This window comes from Neopsephotus bourkii, unplaced genomic scaffold (assembly GCF_033783945.1).
Source record: "Neopsephotus bourkii isolate Nb327-2 ecotype Australia unplaced genomic scaffold, CSIRO-AGI_Nbou_v1 NB_678, whole genome shotgun sequence".
Taxonomy (NCBI): Eukaryota; Metazoa; Chordata; class Aves; order Psittaciformes; family Psittacidae; genus Neopsephotus; species Neopsephotus bourkii.
The window spans coordinates 744,641-761,804 of NW_026901177.1; the positions used below are offsets into that span (position 1 = coordinate 744,641).

At 36.8% G+C, this 17,164-nt stretch overlaps 1 protein-coding gene across 8 annotated transcripts in view; it reads right to left on the minus strand.

The window, feature by feature from the left end:
* Window positions 1-17,164, minus strand: part of ATP11B (ATPase phospholipid transporting 11B (putative)) — a 72,772-nt gene that overhangs the window by 46,941 nt on the left and 8,667 nt on the right. For all 8 annotated transcript variants that reach the window (XM_061353490.1, XM_061353491.1, XM_061353492.1 and 5 more), the window contains exons 2-7: window positions 9,467-9,583; window positions 8,551-8,640; window positions 6,242-6,322; window positions 1,671-1,778; window positions 1,371-1,499; window positions 1,121-1,224 (exon numbers count right to left, since the gene is read on the minus strand). In XM_061353490.1, coding sequence (XP_061209474.1) covers window positions 1,121-1,224; window positions 1,371-1,499; window positions 1,671-1,778; window positions 6,242-6,322; window positions 8,551-8,640; window positions 9,467-9,583 — 629 coding nt within the window. The remainder of the gene's footprint in view (window positions 1-1,120; window positions 1,225-1,370; window positions 1,500-1,670; window positions 1,779-6,241; window positions 6,323-8,550; window positions 8,641-9,466; window positions 9,584-17,164) is intronic.

A 17,164-nucleotide genomic window follows, 5' to 3' on the forward strand; every position in this document is an offset into this window, starting at 1 on the left:
TTAGGGTTGGAAAGTACCTTAAGATCATCTAGTTCCAACCCCTGTGCTATGGGCAGGGGCACCTCATGCTAGACCATGTTACCCAAGCTCTGTCCAACCTGGCCTTGAACACTGCCAGGGATGGAGCATTCACAACATCCTTGGGCAACCCATTCTAGTGCCTCACCACCCTCAAAGAGCTTTCTCCTTATATCTAACCTGAACTTCTTCAACAAATACAAGTCAGCATATTAGCCATCAGAAATAGTAATTTTTCATTTAACAAAGCTAACCTACTTGCTTTTAAAATCTGACACTTGCACATTAGCATGACCCCAGCTTCTATAGTCACCGTACCTTAACTTGGTGTTATCAAAAATTGAACCCCTCAAATTTTGAACAGCTGTTCAAATTAAGTATCCTGGCTTTTAAGAATTTAATACTTCTCAAAGATCTGAAAGCTTACTTAAGAACTGCTGCTGTGGTATACTTGGATCTTGAAAACTGCTACTTGACTTCTACCATTTTCTGTTATACAATTCAGGAGAAATTTCGATGGGAATGTAACTTCTTTACCTATAACACTCTTTTATTGAGTCTAGGTCATTGCTTGCTGATGTTAAAAGGCGGAATGTAGCACAGTCAGATACCACTGTTTTTAATCTAAAGTTTTGCTGCTGAAAACCATAAGCAAAATAAATGTGACAAACACATATCCTTAGAATTAACATAAGCTTACAAGAATTTGCTACAGTTTGGCTGAATTCTATTAAGAAAAACATACTGCTTAGGCAGAACCTTATACAGCTCTTTCTCTAACCTGCTCAGATTCATATGCCATTTATTTTTTTAAGATCTGGAAACAAGTTTACTGGTTAGAACAGAAATGTACCTAAGTGTCATGATTAAAATACAAAAGGTAAATATTATCCCATGATTTTGATTTACTATTGAAATCCTCAAATTTAACTTCTCAGTTGCAATTTTCACCAAGTACATATGTATAAACATGCTAATTATTAAAATCTAAAATTTAAGCAGGTATACAAAGCTATTTTAATCCCAGCAAGACACATAATATTTCTACTGTTAAACACCTCATTTTGATTTAATTTCAAAATATTTACTAATAAGGTGATACCTGTATAGATCCGCTTCTGGCTGCTGACATTCTATAACAGCTACAAGTTTGTCCAGGTTGGCAACAGATTGTAACACTGCTGTTTCTGGGACTGCAACATGTGTCTGTAAAACAGTGTCCATTAAATTAAATATAAACGACCATGGGGCTGGAAGGGGTGGTGTGTGTGAGCGGGCAGTTATTTCAACAGTCTGAAATAAAAATGGCATAGGAAATTAACTACATTCTATTTCACAATGGTAACCCAGACCTTAAGATTGGTCTCTCCATCCAAACTTGCAGTAGTAACATGGCATGAACCATCCACTCGATCAGATGACAGAAGCACCAGATCAACAGGAAAAGTCTCATCTTTGGCTACTCTGACAATGTCCCCCACCTAATAAAGTGAATACAAAAAAGAAGGGTTTTAATACAAATAGAGTTTTAAAAGATAAGTCATTTCAGCATCATTACTGAATCATGATGAAACAGGCCACGACTAGTAATGGAAGAAGAACATTAGCTATGCAACAGAAACACAATTTTCAATTTGTCCTTAGGCACATACCCGAATGTTTTTAGATCTAGTTTTTACAAGGCCACCACTTCGAACAACATAAACTGGAGCACCGTTCACTTCATTGTCTGCTTTGTGTCGTAGCCAGTCTTCATAACCCTGTGGAAAACACACACAAATTTACTTTTTAAACAAGAAACCTATGAAGAATAAGAAGTATCTTCTAAACAAATGTTCTTCAAAGTAGTTCCTGGACAGCCTGAATACAGTTACTCATTTCTGTTGAGCTTCTACTAGTTACTCAAGAATATGGGAAACCTCTTAGGACCTGCTGGAGCATCTCCCTTATGAGGAAAGACTGAGGGAGCTGGGTCTCTATAGTTTGGAGAAAAGGAGACTGAGGGGTGACCTTATTAGTGTATATAAATATATAAAGGGGGAGTGTCACGAGGATGGAGCCAGGCTCTTCTCAGTGGCAAACAATGATAGGACAAGGGGAAATGGGTACAAACTGGAACACAAGAGGTTCCACTTAAACTTGAGAAGAAACTTCTTCTCAGTGAGGGTGACGGAACACTGGAACAGGCTGCCCAGGGGGGTTGTGGAGTCTCCTTCTCTGGAGACATTCAAGACCCGCATGGACACGTTCCTGTGTAACCTTATCTAGGTGTTCTGCTCCGGCAGGGGGATTGGACTAGATGATCTTTTGAGGTCCCTTCCAATCTCTAACATACTGTGATACTGTGATACTGTGAGTTTTCACTCACTTTACACAAGTAAAGGCAAATAAAGTAGCAAAAGTAGTGAAAAAAATTAACAGTCCCATGTTCTGTCAAAACAAATAGGCAGTAACATCTTCTGTAGACAAGATGAACAGGCATTAATTCAATCTTTTATCTGTATGGATCAATACAATACAAAACTGGCAATAGTGACTTTTAAGGGTTTTTTTGTGGTGTTTTGGGTTTTTTTTAACAGAAATAACAGACTGAAATTATTTCCTCACATCATACCATATAATGCTATAGTTACTGCCATGGCCTATGCATGAAATCTTAAGATTTCTTAATCTTGTACAACATGATGTACAGCAAGAGACAATGACTGAAAAGGCTTCAGTTCTTTTGAGTCCTAACGCAACAGTTCTTAGCAAGTGAGTTTTTCAAGGGATAAGTTAAGCAGTTTTCCTTTACCCAATAGCCAGCATGTCTTTAAACACCCTTTTCCCCATTCACACACATGCAAACATTTATGAGTGAATCCAGGAATATTATTCCTCTCCAATTTTCCTAAACAATACATTGCTTATTTAATCTAGTAGCTTGATTGTCAGTAATAATCTCGGTACTGCTTAGAAAGCCCCATGAGGAAGTACAAAAAGTGGATCAGCCTATGCAGGAAGTTAACTACTTTTACATCCTGTCAAGGGTCCTGCAACATGTTTGCAGTTATAAAGACATTTTCCAAGATGCTTTTCTGCAGGTATAAAAACACATGAAAGAGTTAAAACCACTTCCTTGGAAGTGTGCATAATTCAAATTCATCCTAGAATGTTACAAACATTATGTTAATGTTGCAACACATAGAGTACTAATGCAGATGGAGTTTACAGAATCCTGCAGTTGACTGGAATTTGTAGGAAAGTTGTATGATGAATTTAGCATGTTAACAGTATAGTTTTGCAATTCTAGCTTTGTGTTTTTAAGCTTTATAAGCAAACTGCTTAAAAATAAATAATTAAGTGTGTAGGAACAGCAGTCACACAGAGAGATACTGGGAAGTCAGAATCCTCAAACCCCTACCACTCTTTCCAGAATCTTTCCTGATCAATATGAAAAAGCAAGAGTCATTACCTACAGCTCCTTGTTAAAGGTGACTGACAGAAGAAAACAAGGATTTAACTAACATCCAGTAACCTTGAGGCATTTGTCTCATAAACCTGAACAGCTGCACAATATGGGCATTTGGCAAAGAACTGAAATTAATCTTCTTTAGAAAGTACAGATTCCAGTGCTTTCTCCATATGACCCCTATTGTCTAAAACACAAGTGTGACACCTCACACCAGGGAATTCTTAACTTACTCTGGTCAGTTTCAATCTCCCCCAAAATTACCTACTGCAGCATTTTTGAGAGTTTTATCCTCACTGGCAAATACTGCAAAAACACTGTGAAAAAGAAATATTCAATTGGAGTACAGGGAATGCTGGTTAATTGCATGAACAGAAACAAAAGATTTAAAACCCTCAATTATGTTATATTCTTAACTCCTACTTGAATAACTGCTTCAATGTACTTAGAGGAAAACAAACAAAACAAAAAAACAAACAGGCCTGCATATTATATTAGCAGGTTTTTCATTCTCAGTTAGGTCTATATTTAATCAAAACTTGCAGTTTACCTGACATTTGTGTAAACATCTATGCCCAATCAGCTTATTTGCTAAATGCCTATGAAACTATTGAAATGGACTAAGTTTTCAAAAGTTCCTTAGGAAATACCTTTATTTTGTTCAATTTTGTTTTGTGGTTTTATTTTCAACTTTCATTTTTGTTTTATTTATTTTCTAATTTTGGACTCCTCTGAGGACTGCACAGGCATCTTCACAAGTGTAAGGAGGAAAGTGCTCTGGCTGACAAGATCGACAAAATGACACAGCATGAATTGCACCACTTTGCAGTCTTGTATGTCCTTCTGTCCAAGGTGCAATTACACTGATAAGAAGAGAAAGTTCAATCACCTTGGCTGAGATTAAAGTAAAGCTGAGATTTCCTAGAGGTGCCACATTAACTAGCCTTCTGGAAACAGGAGAGTTTTTATATCCACTACTAAGCTTCTCAAACCTGCATACAGTTAACGCTTCTATTTTTCCCCCTTCATCTTTTAAGATACTAAAAGGTTATAGTTAACATTTATCTTGCTGAAACTTTATACAGAACCAGTGCACCGCAGCTTTCAGAAGGAGTTTCTTCCCCTAAAGATCTGTTTCCTATTCCACTTCTGGTCTGACGAATTGGGAGCTGGTTTTGAGACCATACTGGGTGTTTTCCCTCCTGCATTCCAACAGCAGATTTACCTTTCTTCATTTTCTCAGGACAGCCTGTTGGAAATAGCACAGTGAAGTGTCTTTCCAAGATAATAGCTTGTGAATACTGTTTGCCTACTTTGTAGCAGGTAGGATAAAGGTTAGAGTCCATTATACCAATTTAGGTGGTTCCAATAATCCTTGCAGAGACATTAAGACAGTCAGAAAAACCTGTGATGCTTAGGAAGTCATGAATGATTTGAAACTTCTAGAAAAAATGTCAGAATCTGCTCTTTACAGTCAACAGTAAGATACCTAAACACAAGAGTGCACATCTGGAAACAAGGTAATGATAAGCTTATTTTGGACTATTTTAGACTCACACAAGTCCAACCTCTTTCTGGAAAAAAAACCACCAAACCCTTTTGACTAAGTTGCACAACCTTTCAGTTCACACAGCTTTAATGGATATTTTCTACTGCCTACTTATTGCCACAGCTCTTGAACATGTGACTTTTGGGGGTGATGATGCAACTGAACAGGATTAGGGCACTCTATACATACAAACTGCACAGAAACAAGAGGAAATGTTAATTCAAGTATTACTCCAGCATTAAGATTCCCTCTTCCCCAAACATCATTCTATCCACTTGAAAGCTAGAGTTATTTTTACCTTGCCCTATTTCAGGTTGTCTTTGGGTCTTACTGGCACAAACCAAATTGAAATTCCAGCTGCAGGTCTTTAACAGTCTCCTGCTTACTTTTCAGTTGCTATGACTGCATCTTTTCCCCAGACAGCAATGTCAAACCCTTGGAAAGGGATAATTCCTGAAAATTACCTCCCTGCAGAATAAGTTATAGTTTTACCCACATCACCTCTTTATTTATGTGCTTGTTTCTTTCTCTTCTTGCTCTAAGGGTTTAAAGAAAACAGAAGATTTTTCTTTTTCTGGTTTTTTCTTCCTTTTTGTTTTTCTTTTTAACATTCTCTTTCCGGGGCACCTAGGTCTTAGTAGGATATGGTATGGTGCTTGAATCAGATTTCTATTAAAGTCAGCAGATTATTGTTATTTCAAGTGCTATAAAGCACTCCAAAATGTTTTATGTAATCAAAGAAAAAGAAAACAAAATCAGAAGCTTTCTAAACTGGATTTTTACCTGGTACAGGATTACACTTAATATACATTTCATATCATGAAACATACTCCTTGGGCAAAATTTGCCTTTTAACTACTGACAAACACGGGTTGCTTAATCTACCCAAGCTTTCAGTGTGTGAGGACTGGTTTTAATACGTAGCGAGTTGTGCCAAAAGAATAAGTGACAAGCTTTCAGAAAAGGTCTTACAACGTCGCTTAGACAAAAATGCTGTCTGACAAGTCATTCACTGTCCATTTAAGGGTACCAGTCACTGAGTGCTTGACAACTAAAAAAATGCTCAAGTTCAAGCATCTAACAAGAAACATAAAATACAAAACCCTTTGTAAAAATGACACATTTTTTATTTATTTTTAGTATCTAAACAATACGTTGGTCAAACTTTGTTAACTAATTTTACCTTAGAAAGTCTTTGTGCTACAAGTTTTTTTTCCCTTTACCTGTTTTATGGCTGTCACAGTTATGACAAAGAATAATGGCAATCCACTGGTAATAGGACTGGTAGGGGTATCTATCATGAGCTAGAAGAGAGGAAAATATAAAAATTAGACTCAGTTTTATTTTTATAATTGTAATTTTTTCAAACTCCTCATTATGATTATTTTTACTGCATGTTCTGCAGTATTTCTGGAGCAAAACTCAGTTCCTGATGATGTTAATAATGATGCAAACAAAGGTTTTAAGGCAGAGAACGCTTGGTCACATTTATAGCACATGTGCCAATTTTAAGAGTCCTTAGCATGTTTTCGTCCTACAAAGATGAATTCAAAATTATATTACAAAGGAAGGAAACCTAGATTTTGTGAAGCTGTTTCAATATTCTATACAATCTACTGATTAAGAGCAATGTAGAGTATAACAACATCCACTTCAGAAATGAAAATAGTTTAAAATAGTAATTTACAACAGCTTAGCTATTAGAAAACACTTTCTTAGACTGCTCCTGTCCGGTTCCACCAAATTAACATGCAGTTTTTCAATTTGTGCTATTACTGATGGCATGCCAAAAGTGCATTGTGTACACTAAAATTCTGTATGCGGGGGGGAGGTTAGTGGTTTGCCTCTGCTGCAGATAGAAACCAACATGGTCAAGTGCTGTAAAGAAAATATACACAATAACAATTCAAAACCACAGACATCAATTTGATCCACTTTACCTGAGACTTGTGGCATTGCTTTGGGAACCATTAAAGAAAAAAAAACACAACAGTCATACATGAAGTTTACTCTGTTAAGAGCCAAGAACCTCAGAGAGAACACAGATTATGCCATCTGACCATGCAAATGAGCTTGTTTTTTTCTTCACTGAGACTGTTTATAGAACACAGCAAAAAAATCAGATCTAGCCTGCAATATTGTCTGTTCTTCAACTGTAGCATTGCAATTTTAGCTTGGCAGCATGTTGTCCAAGAAAATCCATGCCAAAAGCATCTGATTTTTGGCTGGATAGGGTTCCCATGCCATTTTTGCCATCTACACTCTCCTCCTTTCTCAAGGGAGGCTAATATATGAAAATGGAACAAGTTTTGTGCTAGTGGAATTGTCATGGCAGCTTGCTCCTTTTGCCTCTTTCACCAGAACACCATGGCCATTTGTCTGCTACATAGCTGGACACACATCCACCACACAACTGGTGTGGAGCCTCAGAGGACCAAAATGCAGTCTGTCACCATGCTTCTGGCATGCATCAGTGTGGTAAATAACGTGGACTGAATTGTGCTGCATGTTTAAATCATATAATGAAAACCTGCCTCAGGTCTGTCATCCACAGTGGAATACAGTGGTAATGACAAACACTGCATCCTGGTCACATGAGATTCGTATGACAGAGAAGATACCATGGTGATCAACTTTTAAAGGTACATTTGCCTCATAAAAAGAAAAGAATATTAGATGCTAATGAACTTCCAAACAGGATTTCAATAAAACCAGAATTCCACCCTAACAAATGAACAAAAACACAGCTTTTCTCCCATTTAATTTCCAAGAATACAGACATATACACATTTCCCACACAAATTAGGGCACTCACTTGAGTTACAAACTGCTATAAAAGGATTACACTCTGAGTAGTTCTGCCTTTAGATCTGAATTTTTCATGGGCATCATTTAGAAATTACTGAAGTCTAACAGCTTGAAGAGAATATGACTCAAAAATCAACTAAAGTGGTAAATTTGTACTGAAAAGAAATAAAAGCCTGAAAAACGCAACACTGTCCATAGTTACTTTAAGTAACATTTATGTTTCATCTCCAGCATACCCCCATCTTCCTCAAGTTATAATATTAAACAGCACGAAACATCGTAACAGGAATGACAAAGTCAGTATTTTTAACTAGGAGGATGGAATGGGCAACACATTCTGTTCAACTAAGTTAGAACTGTATGATTTTAGTAACTCCCAACACAGGAATTTTCAGCCTGTTATAAAGTTAATTCTTTCTAAACATGAAAGAGCAAGGGACACAGGATTAAAAACTGCAGACAGTTGAGTTCCTAGCTGGCATGCAATGGACTTAGAAGCTGCACACTTAAAAACATTAGCATTCATGAAGATAAAACCTAAAGACAGTACATAATTTTGGACATACTTTTTTTTTAAATTACGCTTTTTTCCAAAGGAAACTGCAAATGTGCTGGTTTTTTTTAGAGACAGAATGCATAAGTAGAGAAGTTAAATTCACAGAACAAAAATCAATAGCAGAATTTACAACATAAATTGCAATTTCCGGAGTATTATTTAACTTACCTGAACCAAAAATATAATCAGAAAATAAAAGTTAGCTACTCTTCTGAACTGCTCAAATAAGTTTTTTGGAACAAAATTCCACACCGTATACTGAAGGGGAGAAAGGGAGAGAGAGAACAGTTATGACATACTGAACAATTTTTCAGTGAAATTCAGCTAAATCTTTTCATTTTCCATATCCCCTCCCTCAAACCATCTGGTCTTGCTCTACTCTCACAGAAAACTACTATACCCTTTGGGTTCTGGGTAGGTTGTTTTCTTTCGGTTGGTTGGTTGTTTTTTTGTTCAAAATACAGGTAGCAGGGAAGTAGGGGTAGCAACTGCCTTTACAGTCACAAGTTTTCAATATTTTCCTACCAACTAGGACAGGAGCAGCTGGAGTTATTTGTCTGCTTGCATCCTGGCTAGCAGAGGACAAATTAATTCTTGTATCTGTAACTTTGTCCTACACCACAGTGACAACACACATCCCCACCATCAGTTCTATTGATTTCAATCCAAAGTCACACTAGGAGGGAATCTGCAATTGCAGTCCATTGCTGATTTATTTTATGCAGAGTACTAGCTTACATTTTGGCTATTTTATAAATCTTCGCAACCAGCTTCATCTTTCCTTCTAAAAGTGGTTCTGTGCATCACATCCAGACACAATTAACAATGGTTTAAAACCTACTTTTCTTACAAAATTCTGACCAACATGCTTAATTGTTCTGTACTTAGTGAAAGTCTGAGGAAACAGGCACAAGAGCAGCAGAAAAACTAAACAGGAAACAACCTAGCTTTTTCCTCAAAAAAGGTTAGTTTCTTTCATTTTTAATATTGTCAATGCATTATGAGACATAATACACACATGCACACATTCACCACACAACTTCTTAATTACAAGCGGCTTTCCCATGCCAAACTTATTCCTTACCTTGGATGATACTATTCTGTTGTCCACAAACTTCTGAGGAACATAATGGCCATGCTGGGGAAAACGATTAGCTATATATATAGTTCTTGTATCGCTTTGATGCGGTGGGTCAAAACCCTAAAACACAAATTTAAAAAAAACAACACCAAACCTGTTTTATTAACTGTAGTTTTATAAAATTATCTTTGTCCTGAAAAATGACATCCAGATACCAAGCAGCAGTTTTAGAATAGTGGCTTCTGAATAGGAAACAAAATTAACATGTAAATCACTGTCCTCACAGCCATGCTCCTGATAACCCTAATGAAACAGATTATGATAAAAATAAAAGATTAAGAAAAAAGTCATACTAGTATGCTGCAGTAACTGGATTTTGAAGATTCCCACCAGCTTAAAATCAAAAAAGCATTTGCATGTGCCTAGACAACAGTATTTTTCCAAACAAGTTCTATCTCCAAGAACTAATATTTTGTCTAATGTCAAATGTGATTTCCTAACATCACCACCAGAAGACACATTAAAAAAAACCCAAACCACAAAAAAACCCCACCAAAAAAAACACACCCTAACAACAACAAAAAAAAAACACCTCACAAATACTGATCAATAGTTTCTTGCCAAAACAGACGATCCCGTGGAACCAAAGCCCTGTTTCAGGTCTACTAGTTAGTATTTTCATCAACTCTGTGGGGGAAAGGGGAATACAGGTGTTAAATCTGCAGATGACACCACCTCAGGACTGCAAGAACTCCAAATGAAAAGAAAAATTTCAAAATCACCTTGACCAACCACACACACAGAACATTGAAAGATGCAGCAGTTAGATACAACTGACTTTATCTACAAAAAGAGAGTAGAAGCCTGTATAAACAGTTCTGAAGATGGCAATCAAAAGGCTACAGCTGATTACAGGCTTAATGTGAGTCAGTAATGTCATCCCATTAAGAAGAAGGTCTTTGGTACTAAGGAGGCTGGAGGAGGAGTGGGAGCCACAACTGAAGCACTGCGAACCAACTGGACAGTATCCAGAGGAGTGGACCATGATCCGCAGGAGAGTCTAAAAACATGACACATAATGCAAGGCTGAACAATCTAAAAAGACAAGTGCAATCAAATTGGATCATTTAGCCCTAGAGGAGAGGAAACTTGGGATATACTAGCACATCTTCTGATATATAAAAGAGTGTTCCACTGAGAAAAGGGGTGATCTGAAGAAAGAAGAACTAGGCTTAAGTTGAAGCTAGGAAAACTTAAGATTGGATATTGAAAAAAACAGAAAAAAAATCCTTCCTTATAGAAACAATTAAAAACCAAAATAAGTCACATGGGAAGGTTGCAATGTCTCTGTAACACAAGGGCTTCTATCTAGGTCATTCAAGTCTATCTTTAATTGAGCCTTTCCTGGGGCTACATGACTCACCAGAACTCTTCCAAGCTCTAGTGTACTGACCTGGAGAAGCAGGTGATGGCAAAATACAATAAGCAAGACAGTAAACCAGTAATAATGCAGGCCAAAAAAAAGCTACTAAAACTAAAAAAAAAAAAAAAAAAAGCTATAAGACATGTAACAAACTAGTGAAATTAAGTTATTTGATAAGGAATCAACGATTGTCCAGAAAGTGGTGAATTTCAGTGTGAGCATCACGCATTCCTAATCTTAGAACCAACTCTGTACTGTATACAATTTCCTTGTTCTTCGATGCCAAGTGAATGGACATCACCAATTTCATTGCTAGAGGTGAGGAAATTACGTTTGCAGTTGTGTTGCTCCACTTGTGAAACCAGGCTCAGACCCTGATCTGTATCAAATAAAAACTGACACTTTGCAGAACTCCAACGGAAGATACTTCTGTACCAGTTAACTACAGAGGATGATGAACAGCAAGCACAATGAGCTACATAAAAAATGGTTGGTTTAACCAACCATGAATTTCCTTTAATTCATGACTATCTCTAATACAGGTTGTTAAGTATGGTCACATTCAGGATGGTGTCATTTTAAAGCAAATGACTAATCATAAAATCCTCTCAAATACTTTGTTTTTTTATTTGCATCATTACTACAGAAACATTCTCCTTCAGAAAGGAAGAGGTCCAGAAGAAAGAAGGGAGAAAGAAAGGAAAGGAGATTTTTCAAAGAGATTTGAAGGAGAATAAACTTTAGATGACAAGCTGTGGAAGGCTGCTCTGGTCACATGCTCCAATGTGAAAGCTTGTTTAAAGATAAGAGTGGAGCAAGGAGACAAAAAGTAGATATGGAAAAGGAAGGGAAAAATATACATAGACATCAGACACAGGAAGAAAAGAACTGCTCATGACTTTAAAAGAAGAGATGCAAGAATGAAAATAAGGTGGTTTTTTTTTTAAAGTATCTATTAAATGCTGACACAAAATTTTAAAATTTTGGATATTTGACATTAGTGACACATTATTTCCAAATGATGCCACAACAAAAGTGTTTTGCATGCAAGAAAAAATGTGCTTAATTAATAAGGCTACATACACAGCTCTTTCTTCTCTCAGAAAATGTCTCACTCACAAATTGCTAGACATCCTCACTTTGGAAAGTCATATTCTACAGCCTGAAAACCCTCTACTCTAAATCGCACGTAAAGCAAGGAAAAAACCAAAACAAAGCAACCAACAACAAAAAAAACACAACCAAACCATACAAAGCAAAGAAAGCAACAGGCAGTCACTTGTGATAAATACTAATCTCCACATCACTTTCAGAGTGACTAGTGTATCACTGAACTTTTTATATACCTGAAAGTTGATGAGTTTAGTGACATTTTTGTTATGAATAGTGTAGAGCTCCATACAACTCAAGCCTAACTGCAGAAGAACTTCTATCAGTGGAATATCTCTGCTGAAGCACACTCAATTGATTAAAAACAAGGAAGCTATTTTCCAAATCACATCTCTGGTCATATGAGTTTACAGGTGCAGCTGTGCAGTTAAAACAGCTTAAAATTTCAGTCTAGACACACTGACCTCTGTTTTGCTGAAATTTACCACAGAGTAAGCACAGAAGCTGTGCAGTCAGCAGATCTATGGAGATGGCAATGCACAAGCCAGGCAGGCTGGGGACAAAAACCTCTTCATTTATCAGAGCTGTGTGTGGAAAAGGACACATCCATAACAACCTTAGTCACTTGACTGTAATCACAGCAGGAATTGAGTCAGAGATGGGAACAGAACCCAGATTTCCTAAGTTTCAAGTCTGTAACTATGAATCATAGAATCATAGAATGGTTAGGGTTGGAAAGGACCTTAAGATCATCTAGTTCCAACCCCCCTGCCATGGGCAAGGATGGCTAACCCTAGACCATGTCGCCCAACGCTCTGTCCAACCTGGCCTTGAACCTGCCAGGGAGGGAGCATTCACCACTTCTTTGGGCAACTTGTTCCAGTGCTCCAGCATCCTCACAGTAAAGAACTTCTTCCTTGTATCCAAGCTGAACTTCCCTTCCACGCCCGTGTATACCCTGTTCACGGAATCCCACAGAACTCCAGAATCCCAGAATACTCAACTCATTGATGTAATATATCCCATCTACTACAGACTCCTTATTTCTTTAATACCATTATTAACTTATGGCAGCATGCATGTACATATACCCTCCCCACACTTCAACACTGTTAAGTAAGACAGAAAAAATCCACAAGTCTTTCAGCTACAATTAGCAACATGAGACCAGCATACAACGAATCAGTTAGTGCTTCAAGCTTTACAAGATATGCATTGATAATTACAAATCATGTGACAAGCAGATTTTGCTTCTGATTTGCATAAAGCTAGTATATTTTAACATGATCTCCCAAATGTTTTTATCATTCACAGTTTCGGGGGGGGGGGGGCAAAATTACATTTGCTAAAAGAACTTCTGTTATGTGACCATTTTTCAGTGAAATGGCATTTGAAAGAAGGAAGCCTCAATTACATCCTCTTCCTCCTTTCAAACACCACACTGAACACTGCTAAAGAAAGTATCAGCTTCCCCAAAGGCATGGAATACTTTTCCTGTGTTATCTAGCCACACTCCATACCCATTTTCAGAAGTCTGTGTAAGTTTGTACTCAGAACAGGTAGCCAATAATTCTTTCAATCATGTAACTGGGCAGTAGTCAAACTGAATTTGTCGTATCAAAGGTTAGTGTGAAAGAAGAAACAGCCTCTCACAGCGATTTTAAACACTGCTCTAACAATTAAAGCAGTGAATCAGCTGAAGCATCCTGAGGTTTACATAGTGCCATGCAATTTGTTCCTCCTCTTTGAAATATCACTGCAGTAAATAGATAAAACAGTACAAAACAGTACACCATGCAACTTCCTCTTCCATCTTACTGTATCTACAGTCATTTTTAAATACCTGACAACAAATTATATTGCAACCTCCTAAAAGACTCATGACCAAACTACATTATTTTGTGAAAACAAGCACTCAAGGAAATAAGGGCTAAGAAATCATGAAGCAATAATCCTTCCTTTTACAAAGGTAAAAATATGCTTAGTACTGTAATTAGAACAGTCATACTGGTGCTTGGAATAAAATCCTAGATATATACAGCTCAAGTTGTTCTGATTTTACCTTATTTTACCAAAATGCCAACAAAAAATAACATGGGAAAATCCCTATTAAAAAAACACAACAAAACAACATCTATCTTCTCTTTATTTTCTGCATAAATAACAAGCAAGCTAAACTGGCCTCATCCACTGCTACCATACTTCCCTGTGCCAGTTTTTCTACTTAGGTGACTGATCCCAAACATACTGGTCTTGTAACATCAATAAAATCAGAAAGCAAAAGCAAGCTGAGCAGGCAAGTTAGGCTTTCTAACATAACACTCTCAAAAATGGTTCTGACATATCCAGTTTTTCTTAGTAGTTAAGAATTTTAAGAGATTTAGGTATACTGCTTAATTTTAAAATAGTCCACCTTTGCATTAATTAAGGAACTATCTTTCTTATCCTCCTCTACAAACCAAATCACAGTATTTACAAAGCATAATCCATTTTGGACTTCATATGATAAAACAAACCTATTCTTTTGTGGCTGTCTTCAACAGAATTTCAAGCTTCGCACTTTTGCCACAGGATTATTAGAACTCTTAACCTCTTGCATTCAATGTATTTAATCAACTAAATGCCAATAATACATTCCTTCCTCACTCGTTGCTTTATTTCAGGATGCTCTCGTTCATACTCAGACACACAGATTATGAAAATTAACAATAATGAACAGATCCTGTGATACTTTTTCTCAGATGCTTTTTGACATAAAACAGACTTTACAATAAATGTGTCTTCAACTCAATTAAGAAAACAAATTTAATTAACATTCAGATTTTACGGAAGCTAGCCTCAAAGTAAGGGCTAGTGGCTCCCAAACTACTTTGCAAGGCCATTCAGTGCTCTCTAATTTTTTTCCTAAGAGAGAGAGATTTAAAAAAGCATTATGATGAAGCACAAGTGGTCTAAGAGAACTTGAAGTTTGACTGTATCTGCATCTGAAACATTTGGTCTTTTGCCATGACTCCCAAAGTAGCCCACTGCTCTAAAGAAGGGGGAATGAAGATGCCTTTGAAGTTCAAACCACACAGCTTTAATTTCACAACTAACAATTTTCCTCTGTGGGCTCCAGCAATTAGTTATCCTTATGTACATCATCTCCCTCTCAGACACACACAAACAGAGCATACGCAAGATTTTCAAAGCTGAAGGGTGACTTTAGACACCCATGAGAACGTAACTATATAGACACCCATGAGAACTGTATTTGATAAAATAAGAATTGAGATCTCAAAAATCAACAGCCACTATAAAGAAAGCTGCTCAAAATATATGAGGTACTTGAGCATGGAATGTGCTACAATTCTGCAATAATCAATCACACAGAAATAGCAGTTACTAAACAAAATTACACTAAGAAATACAGAACCAATACAGTAAATGAAACGTTCAACACACATATCCCATACCTTGAAAAAACACACTATGTCAAAAATACAACCCCTAACTGTATCCTTTCTGCATAGCCCCTGGATTCATTTAAGTTATTTTATAGCAGAAATACTTTTCTTTGATTCTCAGTATTAAATACGACATTCAAATCTGTGACAGGTTATGAACTTTCATTTAAAATTAGAAAGCAATTTCAACTTTGTAGCTAGTAATTTCACCATATACATGTCAAGTCCATGAAAGGACAAATTCAAAGGAATTATGTATTTCTTCATGTGCTTGCATACAATGTGATATTACCTTAAAACAAAATGCTCTTTACCGGCTGCTTTGAGTCATTTATAAAACTATTTTCTGCAAGTGTGAAGGACTCCTGTTTTGGGCTACTTGCGTGACAATTATCCCATCGGAATATTGAAACCCACCATATTTATATTGGTTCCAGCAGGCTATAGCTACTTATGTTAGTTCACATTTACCTTCAGAATGAAAAAAAACCCAATAAACAAACACTTCTCAAAAAATTCTTCCCCCAAAGCACTCCTAGATAATAAATCTTAAGGCTTTTTCAAAATACGTGACAAAATTATACTGACAGTTGCCCTGACTTTTGGTGCTCAACAAATTTCCCAGGAAGATAATTTAGTTAGTTATAGCAAGAATTGTCTAGCTCTTCCTTTTAATATGCTTTGATAAAGCATGTTCTGTAAAAATAACATTGCAGTTTTTAGTCTAATCCATGCAAATATCACTTTACTGTTTAATCCCATTACAAACATGATTTATGAATTAAGTATCAGTTTAATGCTCTGCTTTCAGACATGTCTACAAACCAGTTTATCCTCAAAGCTTGCTAAATCTTAAGCTTCCTTTCTATTTTGTTGCAATCTAAAGATCTGGAAAAAATTACCAGAGTCACACGTAAAACCAGACCAAAAAGGGGCAAAAGGGAGAGGAAACAGGTAACAAAATGTAACAACGCATATTTTTAGGTATAAACCTTATAAGAGTTCTTTCCCTGGCAAAATATTTCAGGATGAAAACAGCTTGCCTTTGCCTCCATCATTACCTCTCCTTCCCATTTACAGGAAGCCTCTCCATTCCCATTCTTATTTTACTCAAAGTAAACAAGAAAAAATTCCATTTAAATCACAGCATGCGGAAAGTCAGGGAATTGCAGAGGTTTGTTTTTTAAAACCTGGTGTAGTTGTCAGTCCTACTGTATCTCTTTTCTACCATGGTCTGTACTGTTGCTAAGTGTTTTTTTACAACAGCAGTTGAAAAAAGGTTTATATAAAAGAAAAAAAAAAAAAAAAGCCTAGCTGCAAATGTCACCTGTATTTTGATGGAAAATACGACCTTGTGTTTACAGAGGCACTTTGTCAGATCTATTTTGCTGCAGCTCTTATTTGCTCTTACAAACAGATTTTGTGCTAGAAATTCAAGGAGTTTTTCTAGAGGTGTACTGTAGATACCTTTTTCATAGAATCATAGAATAGTTAGGGTTGGAAAGGACCTTAAGATCATCAAGTTCCAACCCCCCTGCCATGGGCAGGGACAACTCGCTCTAAACCATATCACCCAAGGCCTCGTCCAACCTAGCCTTGAACACTACCAGGGATGAAGCATTTCACAACCTCCCTGGACAACCTATTCCAGTGCCTCACTACCCTAACAGGAAAGAATTTCCTCCTTATATCCAATCTAAACTTCCCCTGTTTAAGTTTTAA